The sequence below is a fragment of the Dasypus novemcinctus genome, chromosome 5 (assembly GCF_030445035.2).
Source record: "Dasypus novemcinctus isolate mDasNov1 chromosome 5, mDasNov1.1.hap2, whole genome shotgun sequence".
Taxonomy (NCBI): domain Eukaryota; kingdom Metazoa; phylum Chordata; class Mammalia; order Cingulata; family Dasypodidae; genus Dasypus; species Dasypus novemcinctus.
Genome location: NC_080677.1, coordinates 29,755,098 through 29,767,159, shown reverse-complemented (window position 1 = coordinate 29,767,159; position 12,062 = coordinate 29,755,098). Strand labels below are relative to the sequence as shown.

Below are 12,062 nucleotides of genomic sequence, written 5' to 3'. Positions count from 1 at the left end.
TCATTGCTATTTTGTTATTCCCCGTGGTTAAAAAAGGAGAAATACCTGTCTTTTAGTTTCAGCTTTAATCTTCAGCTTGAGAGCAAAGACAATAGCAGAAAGCCAGGTCGTCCAGGCAGGCCACCTTCCTTTTTCTTGCCTGTTTGGATATTTACCCCGCAGCATGCTTGGGCGCATGCCGAGACGCAGCTCCAAGTCCATGGTCAAGGGCTGCAGTGTCAGTCCCCCTCCACCCTGCGGGTGCACTGCAGACTCCAAGGGGCACTGCAGACTCCGAGGGGCCCTGCCGTGCTTTTTGGTCCACACTTTGCATGTGATCTGTTCAGAGCAACAAAAGGCTTCTCTGCCCTCAGGTTTCACGGGATCATCTCCCGGGAGCAGGCGGACGAGCTGCTCGGGGGCGTGGAGGGGGCGTACATTCTGAGGGAGAGCCAGCGGCAGCCAGGATGCTACACGTTAGCGCTAAGGTGAGCTTGCTTTCGTCCAGGCTTTGCGTTACAAGTGGCTTGACTTGATTGTTCTTTTCGCTTGGTTTACGAAGCACCAGCAGCAGCTCAGAATTCGTTTCCTCGGCCACAGAGGTTGTCTGCCCGTGTGGATACGGAGACTCTGTTTATGACACAAAGTAAACTAGAGAATTATCTTGGAAGTTAGTGTTCCTGTAGCTGCTTCTGCCTGGAATGCAGAGCCAACTGGGGAGACACACCTCTGGCTCAGTGGTTCCCAGCTACCCTACTGAAGTTAATCACCTCACGCTACGTGTGCGTGCCTGGAAGGATGTGCAGTTTGTGAGGGTCTCTCGGGTCGCTTTGACCCACAGAACTACGAATGGCAATCCCAAGGCTCCAAGCCTGCAGTCAAAGCAGGGTTCTCCTGAAACTTTACCATGGGATAATCCCAAGTGTAGAATATCACAGCACCAGAAAGGCACGGCATTTACTCTACTTCCCTAACCTAGTTCAAATATGATATTTCATTTGATCCTTGCGGAAATCTTGTAAAGTTTGGGCAAGATATCCAATTTTTTGTCTTCCAAAAATTCATCTGCGAATTCTTTGGAATCAGGAAGACGTTTCTCCACGGACAGGATGATATAAATGGAAACACTTCGCAGGACAGCCCACGAGAGGTGTCTTCGGTGCACTGTTTCGATGTCATGACGGTGGAAAGATACTTTCCAAGTTGCAACTGGGGATATCTAAGCCTACCTTAAATGATATAATTATGAGAAAGTACTTCAAGAGCTATCAAGTGCTCTAGTATGCAAAGGGTTTTCTCTCTTCCCAGAACCCAGCAAAAGGAGCTAGCAGTGCCACAGGGGAGGCATACAGGGGCTGCGAGATACAGGACCACGGGGCGAGGGAAGAGAGCCAGCACCTCAAGGGAAGGACCTATCGGTCAGGTTGCTGGGACTCTGGCAGTGGGGGCTTGGGCTGGGAGCTTTGCGCAGCTCCTCACGTGCCCCCTGCGGCTGCACCAACTGGGGTAGAGGAGTGAGGTGCTCTGCGGGTGATTGTCAAAGATATAACAATAAAGGACATCGGGGCAGTAGCATCCCTTGCAGGGGTAATTGCCAAGTACAGAAGAGGGGCAGAGGGTTTGGCTAGTTCCCTTTAAGGAATTTTATAAGTAAGATGTTTATAAATCAGGCATTACCCTTCTGTCTATTCTCATTTTATAAATGAGAATGAGAATGATCCAATGGCCTTTGTGGTTTCTAGAATCATATGACCCCAAAGGACTGCCCGGGTTCAAATCCCACCTTTGCCTCTTTCCAGGAATATAAGTGCAAGCAAGTACCCCCATCTCTTCAAACCTCAGTTTCCTCAGCCTTAAAACAGGGATAATAATTATACCCATTGCAAAGAGTTTCTATGATAGGTAAATGAAAATATAAAATAATAAAATAAAACCATGTGAACCGCATGGCCTAGAGCCTGGCATATGGTATATGCTCAGAAAATGTTAGGCATATTGTTTTCATTGCCATTAACTGTTATTAGTTCTAACACTCTTGCAATCTCTCATTCTCTCGTGGGTAGGTTTGGAAACCAGACCTTAAACTACAGGCTCTTCTACGATGGGAAACATTTCGTAGGAGAGAAGAGGTTTGAATCCATCCACGACTTGGTAACAGATGGCTTGATAACACTGTACATAGAAACAAAAGCTTCTGAATACATTTCAAAAATGACAACAAACCCCATTTATGAACACATTGGTTATGCCACCTTGCTCAGAGAAAAAGTGTCGAGAAGATTGAGCAAGTCTAAAAATGAGTCAAGAAAACCAAGCGTTGCAAATGAAGAACACACAGCAGTTGAGAAGGTAAGCCCTTTGTAGGATGGAAACAGGCTTCCTTGTTTTAGCCCATGCTGAATAACTGTGATTAATTATGTCTGTGATATGTTGGAGGAGAAGTACCCATTCAAAGAAGACTAGAATTTTAGTGCCAAAACGGACCTTAGAAATCTTCCAATTCAACTTCCTCTTTTTATAGATGAGGAAACTGAGACCCAAAAATGTTAAAAGATTTGCCCAAACTCAGACAGTAAGGGCCAAGATTTCCACAAAAATTATCATGATCTTTAAGGTTTTATTTGGAGTTTGGGGCGGGCGGAACTCCTAGTATTTTGTGTGCTAATTGCCATTAGGTGTTACTGGTTCCATCTATAGTTCCATCCAACAGGCAAACAGTTGGTCTTTCTATTTGCTTCTTTTTGGCCCAGGTGAGCCTGCACAGTGCCACAGCATGGCTTTTGAATGAGGATCTTACCTAGATAGCAGATTTCCCTGACAAGTAAGGGAGCATAAGTGGTGGTAATGAGTATCTCCAGGAGGCTCAGGAAGACAGGTTGCCTTAGCCCCCAGATGAAGGGTTGTTATGCCTTGCACAGGACTAGAAAGTTCCCAAGTGGGTGAGTCTGTGAGATGGATGGGTCCTTGCAGGATGTGGCGAGGCAGAACTGATTTTCCTCTCCAGTAAGTTGCTGGGGTTTCTTGTTTTGTTTTGTTTTATTTGAAAGATGCCACCACAATTTGCTAGCAGATTTTTTTTGGATGTGCCCCTTAAGGAACCATCTGCTTTGCCTGGTCCTGTCAGTTTTCCAGTGAAAGAAAATGACAGCCAGCCACGCCATTTGGTCCCCAGTGAGCCTGTGCTGAGCCCAGCTTCTAAAGCAGAAAGGACTGGGACAGATACAAATAAGCAGGGCAGAGCAAAGCCCTGCTCCTTCTTGTGGTTGCAATCATTAATGAAACCCCAAACACCATCGCCAACCTGTTTTCCACCCTTAATGGAAAAGGAAAGGAACCTCAGGTCAACTGATTTATGGACTTTGGTAATGGGGATCCATGGGAAAGCTCTGAAATGGGGGGATGGCAGGGTGGCCATGTGGTTGTGCTGGCAAGGGAGATGATCTTAACTGATTTGCTAATCGAGCTTGAGCACCTAGGAGAACCTTCTCCGGAATCACATCAGTTGAGCAGCTGGCTCATGAAAAAATAATTCACCATTTTCTTTTTATAACGCCAGCATCTCCAAAGCACCTGTTTATTCTTTTTCACATAATTGATTTGGGAAACCGTGGGATTTCTGACTGTTTACATTGTGACAAAAGAGGGAGGGGGCTTGACAAGTTTGTTCAGATCCAGATGAAAGCCATTCCTGGTCTATTTGCAAAATCTGTTGAAAAGTAATTTAGAATAGAAAATCTGGAAGCTGACCTTCCCAGCCATGACAAAACAGAAGATGAATTATAAAACAAATCTCTGAAACAGTATTTATATCTCCAAATCAGAGAGTACTGCTACCAAAAATGCAATCTGTTACGAGCTACCATCTACGCAATAGAACATTTCAAAGAAAAGTGGTGAGTGAAAAGTGTCTCTTCTGGGTTGGGGATGAGAGTTAAGATCCTGGGTATTGGAATTGATATTTCTAAACCTTTGTCCTTCCCCAGAGAGAAGTTTAGACATTAGAAGCAGATATACCCATCTGGATGATATTTCTATAAGTAAACTTGTGCCACAGAATATGTTCTTTCCTGAAGATTATTTATTTATTAAAATTAAATTTTGGAGGAAATCAATAATCAGATTAATAATCACTTTGCATGAACTACCCAATACAGTTTTGTCTTTTTGGAAATAGGTGAATAGACAAAATATCTAAGGCAGAAGTCCAAACGCGGTGCAGGGTTTGATGGACAGGTGTTGTGGGCGGATGCTCTTGGGCACCAGTGATGTGGGGCTTGGCTTTCCCAGGGGGTGCTCTGAAGGCGGGGTCTGGTCACTTGCTGGGGTACTCCTTTTGTTAGTAGGCTTTTTAAGTAACTTGTTACAAATCCATCCATTTCCTCCTAGCGGGTATTGACGAGTGGAATTACTACAAGTCTCGGTCTTGCCACGGATTTTCATTTGCTTAAGGACAGGTCAGTGGACTGTTGCCATGGTAGTAGTGACTAGAAAAGAAGTAGCGTAAACTAGAGTGGACCACTCGGAATCGCCAGGGGCACCCACCAGTGTCCGTGCTGGTGCATCTTGGAGGTTTTAATGGGTGATATGAGTAGCTATCCTAATATTTTTCAACTCCAGACAAATCAGCATTCCATTTTCCAGAGGGCTTAAACTTTCCTTGCCCATTTGTTTTATTGATCATTTTCAGATGAATCTAGAGAGACTCATTGCCTTTGAATAAAAGAATATTAACAGTGTTAATTGGCAAAAAGATATTACCTACCCCGTCAGGCTTGAATGGCTTCCAGATTTAGCTCTTGCCAAAGCTGTTAGGAGTGAACTTCATTTTATACCTGTAGATGAGGTGGGGAGGTGAAGATAGTTTTTTTTTTTTTAAAGTTGTGATAGCTTAGCCAATAGCAATCTGATTCCTTTCTGATTCTTCATTTAATTGGTTTAAAAAACACTATGCTATATAAGGGCCTCCACTGAGTGCATTTAATTAAAATGGTCATGCCCAATATAATTGCTTTTATGAAATTTATTTCAGAATTTACTCCATAGATTATTACTGACCTTCAGAAATGGCACTGTAAGCTAAACAAGAATAACAAGTGTTTAAAATTGGTACAAACCTTGATAATTCATAAAGGAACTTCACATATGTGAAAGAATTTCCAACTTATCATCATAACTGCCAGGTACAGATAAGGCAAGAATCATCATCTCCGTTTTATTGAAAAGATCAGAGTTAGGAATCCAAGTTTTTTAAATCTGCTTAGTGGCTGGTGCTAATTCTGCCCTTTAAAGATAACCTTCCTTATGACTTTAAGTAAACATCATTAGTTTTGACTACCTAAGTCAAGGGATACTAAAAATCACTCAATATTTGCATGATCTATTTTTTTTTATAAATAGTTGTTTTTTTTTAAAAGACTTGTTATTTTTTATTTATTCCTACCACCACCCCCACCCCTGCTGCTTGCTTTCTCTCTCTTCTCTGTGTCCATTCACTGCCCATTCTTCTGTCTGCTTTTCTCCCTTTTCATTGCGTCATCTTGCTGTGCCAGCTCTCTGCCGGCATGGGTCGTCAGCTCTCCGCAGGTGTGGGCCAGCTGGCCTTCACAAGGAGGCCCTGGGACATGAACTCAGGGCCTCCCATATGGTAGATGGGAGCCCAATTGATTGAGCCACATCTGCTTCCCTGCATGATCTATTTTTTAAAACACATTGCTCCTACTAGCTATAATAACTAATCTTTTTTATAAAGTATACCCTACTTAAATATATGCACTGTGTTTTCAACAACACATTTTTATTACAGAAATCTGGTTTACCATATTAAATTACATTCATATTATACTGGGAAGAAACCACCTGTACTCTTGATGTAGTGAAAACACATTTAAGAATATATTATAGGGAAGCGGATTTGGCTCAACTGATAGAGCGTCCGCCTACCACATGGGACGTCCAGGGTTCAAACCCCGGGCCTCCTGATCTGTGTGATAAGCTGGCCCATGTGCAGTACTGATGCACGCAAAGAGTGCCGTGCCATGCAGGGGTGTCCCCAGTGTAGGGGAGCCCCACGCGCAAGGAGTGTACCCCATGAGGAGAGCCACCCCACACGAAAAAAGTGCAGCCTGCCCAGGAGTGGTGCCGCATACACGGAGAGCTGATGCGGCAAGATGACACAAGAAAAAGAGATACAGATTCGTGGTGCCACTGACAAGAATGCAAGTGGACACAGAAGAACACACAGCGAATGGACACAGAGAGCAGACAACTGGGAGGGGGGAAGGGGAAATAAATAAATAAATAAATAAATCTAAAAAAAGGGAATGTATTATATTTTAGGGATTTTTTCATTTCACTATTTTTTATAATAGCAAAAGTCAGAAAACAACCTAAATGCCCTGATTGCTTAAATGAATTTTTCCTGCAGAGGAATATCATGCAAACACAGAACAGAAATGGAATATTATACAGGTTGATATGGGAAGATCTCTGGCATTATTAAATGAAAAACATAACTTGCAATATTACATGTACCATATGGTGTAATTTGTGTAAAATAGAAGTAAAAAGACTTTACATGCATTTTGCTTACAAAATCGTAAAATATCCCTTGAAAGATACAAGAACTAGTATTGCTGGTTGTCTGTGGGGAGGAGAACTGGGGATCAGAGTAAGTGTGAGAAGGAGTCTTAATTCTTTACTACTACTATTTTATACTCTCTGAATTTTGAACTGTGCGATATGATTTATCTTACTCAAAGTATTAGATGGGAACAAAAGAATGCAATATATCTTAAATTCCCATATTTTAAAGCAACCCCGAGTAACCATTTTCAGTACTCCATGTATATCACACACATACCGCAGCTCCAAACACTCGTATGTGTAAGAGCTGCCACACCCTGTTTCAGTACAGGAGCCGTTCCTGACACTCTTTGGATAGATCTCTCACCAGGACTTGACTTACAGTGTCTAAGTGACATAAAAAAGTCCCCAGAGTTCTCTGACTTCGGGTGTCGTTCCTTCTGCATACCAGCAGCATGTTTCCTAGTGCCCTTGCCCACCCCCGCAGACCCCATCACCCCCTTACCCCCTCATCGCCACCCCCTGCCCCCTTCCCGCTCTCTAGCGCCCCCTGGGGATGGAAGAAGCTCACATTCCTCTTGAGTGGGCTGCGCTGGAACCCCACTGCTTTGCCCCATTTCTTCTCACTCGCCCACTTCCCCACGCTCGTGTCACCTTTTTTCCTTTCCTTTCCTCGTGATACCTTTAACAAAACGTCTGCACTTCGCAGCCTTTCACTAAAGGTTGGGGGCTACAGCTGGTAATTCCAGTGCGGGGCAGGCAACACCTCCAGGGAAGTGGGGCGGCTGCCGCTTGCTCGCTGGCAATGCCCCAGCCCCAGAGCCCTGCCCTGCTCCCCTGGCACCTTCTTACCTCCTATTCTGAGCAACGAAGCCCCTTTGGTGTCTCCTTTCCCTGTCGACCCAGTTAGGGAGTGGGCGCTCAGAGGAGCGAGCCACCAGGGAGAGTTCTCTCTGTCGTACAAGGCTATGGGCGTCTTTGGGACGTCCTCCTGTCCACACGGACTGTTTCAGAGAGGAGTCGTCACCGCTTGCGTGTGTGTGTGTGTGTGTGTGGAATGGTTATTTTCCTCCTTTCCAGCTACCAGTCTCTACATCAAGGGTGAGCCTTTCGTTGTACACTTTGCTGTCTCCACAGTGTGAATGGATGGGCCTCTGTGCAGACAGCTCTGCCTGCACGTCCTTGAACAGGAGGGAAGGGCACTGCCAAAGAATGGCCGTCCAGCCCGAGAAGACCCAGCGGGGGAAGCCTCCTTAGTGGCTTGAGTCCCTCGTGACTGGCTCTTTTCTCAGTCTCTAGCTAGTACCCAATGCCTGACGCCCCCATTGGGGACATTTTTTCTCATCAGAGTGTTTTTTCCTTTTGTTAACCCTGGAAGAGTTCTGGTGTGCTTTGTCTGCAGCCTGTGTCAGCCTGGCTGCCCCGGAAAGCCTGAGCTAAGGGCCCGGTGCAGATGGTTTGCCTTGGAAAGGCATCCCAGGGAGCGGGAGGGAGAGGTCGGGGAGAGCAAAGCAGAGAAGCGGGCAGGGCAGCGGGGCGAGGCTCGCATTATCGAGCTGGTTAGTGAGCAGGACCTGTGTAGACCCATTCCTGAGATGAACTGAAGGGGGCGATATTTATCCATCACCTCTTGTGTCCCACTGGCCAGGGCTGCTCATGCACTGAGACCCTCACCCCTCCAGGCTGTGCACGCCCAGAGCTGGAGCGTGCCCGTGGACCTCCCAGGCAGACAGGAGCCACGCTGAGGACGGGTGCTGGGGGGCTGCCGGGGGATATCGAGGCCACAGTGATGGCTGGAGAAGAAGGTGGGCCAAGAGATGGGAGAGGCACTCGAGGAGGGACAGAAGCAAGCCTGGTACAGGCTGGCTCGCACTTTTCCCAGCACCTCTTCTGCTGCTGGCTTCCCTTTCTGGCTGGAGGTGGGTCCACAGCCGGCCTCCCCACCTGAAAACCACTTCCCAAATAGTCCATGTGTTTTCACACCCCCTTGCCTCTCCTCACACTGCAGTCACTGCCTGAAATGCCTTCCTGTCCCATGATGCATGGATTCTTGATCACCCTGTGGAGTCCAAACCAGGGGCTTCTCTTTAGTCCTGAGGCTGAGGTTTAGATCAGTGGTTCTCAAAGCATGGTGCTCAGGGAGCAGCAGCTGCAGCCTCGCCTGGGAGCTTTTTACAAATGCAAACTCTTGCCTACCCTCTCCCCATGTTCCCCCCAGACCTACTAAGCCAGAAACTCTGGGAATGTTGCCTGGTAATCTCTGGTTCAAGAAATCCTCCAGGTGATTCTAGTGCACGCCAGAATTTGGGAACCTGGGGTGCCTTTCCCCTCCCCAGGCACTGATCTGTTTGAAGCTAAGGTTGCACCTCTGTTTACTCACTAACGCTAAAGCCAAGCACATCAAGGGTTCAATGAAGTGTACATTTGTTCAGTGATTGGATGAATCACTTTAAAAAATGTAAGGAGGGAAGCGGCTGTGGCTCAATCAGTTGGGCTCCCGTCTACCATCTGGGAGGCCCTGGGTTCGTGTCCCTGGGCCTCCTTGTGAAGGCAAGCTGGCCCACACCTGCAGAGAGCCAATGGCCACACCCACGGAGAGATGGCACAGCAAGATGATGCAACAAAGGGAGACAAGCAGACACAGAAGAACGCACAGCGAATGGACACAGAGAAGAGACAGAAAACAAGCCACAAAGGGGAGGGGCAAGGAATAAATAAATAATAAATCTTAAAAAAAAATGTAATGAACATTTACTCTAAAGAATAGCATTTCACAAATACACCAGGACAGTGTGATGGTATCTCCAGCCCATTCTCTGTGGGTGCTCTTTCCTCCACTGCTAAAATCCACTCACAGCCTCTTCATAGTATCTACTGGAAGAAGCTAGAGCCTGGAGAAGGGGACTCTTGTAGATCATCTTGTGCAACCCCTTTGTTTTGTGGAACCGAATATTGAGGTACCTGCCTATTATTTTTTTAAAGAGTATTTCCAAGATGTCTAGAATGTCGTGGAAGCTCATATAGGAAAAAATGCCTTGAAGGAACCTGATACTTTGAGGTTACCTTTAAGTTGATTGCTGAGGCATATGAGCTACACCTACGTGCCTCCAGCATGAATAATTGAAAAGTACAATATCAATTCAGAAAGCAGTTAAGATAGGTGTTCCGGCAGTCAGGGCCCTAGCTGGAAACAGAAGACACATTCAGCTGGGATTTTGGAGAGAACTTAATTTAATAAGGGATCTTTCCCAGGGGCTGGCAATGGCCAGAAGCAGTTACCACTCGGGCGCTGAGGGGCCCAGGGAAGGGCTCTAGGGTTGCTAGAGCCAGATGGGAGCTGGAGGAGGGGCCGCCCATGAGAGGGTGCTCTCCCACAGGAGGGGGCTCACAAAAAGGGGTCTCCCCCAGTCCATCAAGGATCTGCCACTGAACTGCTGCACTACCAACAAGGGTGGGGAGGGGGATAGAAACACCCGACTTCTCGCTCCTTCCACCCTTTGATCCTGCCTCTGCCTCCCACTGGCGAGACCCATATGGCAGCTAGAGGACAAAGCAGCCTGCAGGCCACAGGGGCCACTGTGCCCACCACCCGGAGAATGAGCTTGGGAGTTAGGACCGAGAATGACCTTGGGAGGGAGGGTGGCGAACAGAGAACAAGCAACACAAGGTGAGGATGAGACACAACCCTGGGCACAGCAGTTCTACTGCCCTGTGTGTTGGCATCTTGCAAATTGCCTAAAAGCAAACCGGGTTCGGAGGCAACCGTGGGAACTGATGTGAGATGATGAGAGAGCCCTTTCCCTCGATGGGCCCCACGACCATGCCATTACGGAGGGACCCTTTACCTGGAGGAGAGGGAGGCTCTGTGACTTCAAGGACAGCTGATTGAAACACTATGGCATGTTGCCCGTTGCCCTTCACTAAGCAGAGATGCTGTATTCATATGCAGAGAAAGAGCCTGGATTGTTAATGTAGAAAGCACGCAAGAACTGAAGAGGATACGCTCACATTGCAAGGTCTGGAAAACCTGTAGATTTTCCCTGCAGGAGGTCCCTTAGAAATAACGTGTAACTGACACACCAGCCTTTTCTCAGGAGTCAAGGATAAATGAAGATGAGTGTAACTTTACTAGTAGAAGTGGCAGGTACAGTAATGACTCTGATCATCCATCTCCCTGCTCCGGCACACACGGGCATAAAGCGGAATGGATGTGAACTTAGATTACATTCGTTCATGAAACTAGGTTTTCCCAACGTTACTTTAAGACAGAATCCCCTAATGGTGTGGGATTTATCATGCAATTTCTGATTTGATTAGATCGGTGGTTCTCAAACTGACTGCACACTAGAGTCACCCTGGGAGCTTTTAAAAAGTACCAATGTTGGGCCCATCCTGACCCACTGAATCAAAATCTCTACTTTAAGGTCTGGACATCTGTTTTTTGAAGGCTCCCAGGTGATTTTACAACCCAGCCAAAGGTTGAGAAGCTGGGTTAGAGTGGGGGGCAGACAGGGAACTAAAGATTATCAGACATTTGGGGGAGCATTTTCTTTGAAGACTCCCATTCCACCTTCTCTTTATGCCACTTACCTTTCAAGACTCTGATATATCCTCTTTTTTTCGATTTGGGCATTCTTCTCTGCCTCTACATATACAACAAAATCCTCCATGAAAACGTTTCTACGATTGTAAATTCTAGTGGTTATGATTACATGAGTTGGTTCTGAGATTTGCTTTGATCCTTTTTCTCTGACCTCTTTTCCCAGATTACTGGTTGATATTTAAATGATAGGAAACAATGAACAGGAGTAGGGCTAAGAAAATTTGGAGAGAGGAGAAGGAAAAATCATTGCCTCTTCCTTAGGGCCATTTGGTAGCTTTTTCCCCCAGACGAATTTTTTTTTTAATCGAGGTAAAATTCATCATTTCATTCATCTTTATTTCTTTTTTTAAAATGTATTCTTGTTGTGGTAACATATATACAACATAATATTTCCCATTTTAAGTACTTTCAACATACAGTTCAGTGGCATTAATTATATTCATAATGTTGTGCAACAGTCATCACCATCCATTGCCACAACGTTCCCGTCTCTCCAAGCAGAAGCTCTGCACCCAGTAAGCACTGACTTCCCCGTGCCCCCTCTTCCTGGCCCTCCCAACCTCTAATCCACTTTTTGTTTCTGTAGATTTGCATATTCTAGTTAGTTCATCTAAGTGAAGTCATACAATATCTGTCCTTTTGTGTCTGGCTTGTTTCACTCGCATGATGTCTTCAAGGTTCATCCATGTTGTGGCATGTACCAGAACTTCATTTATTTTATGGCTAAATAATATTCCATTCTATGGACATACCTATTTGGTTTATCCATTTGTCTGTTAATGAACACTTGGGTTACTTCCACCTTTTGGCAATTGCGAATAGTGTCACTGTGGGCATTGGTGTACCTGTTTGAACCCCTGCTTTCAATTCTTTTGCGTTTATACCTAGAAAATAGAAT

General features: G+C 45.8%; 1 protein-coding gene across 1 annotated transcript in view; it reads left to right on the top strand.

The window, feature by feature from the left end:
- Positions 1 to 12,062, top strand: part of CHN2 (chimerin 2) — a 290,985-nt gene that overhangs the window by 182,071 nt on the left and 96,852 nt on the right. Inside the window, exons 5-6 of the mRNA XM_004456592.4 lie at positions 354 to 467; positions 2,043 to 2,328. Of these exons, the coding sequence (XP_004456649.1) occupies positions 354 to 467; positions 2,043 to 2,328 (400 nt within the window). The remainder of the gene's footprint in view (positions 1 to 353; positions 468 to 2,042; positions 2,329 to 12,062) is intronic.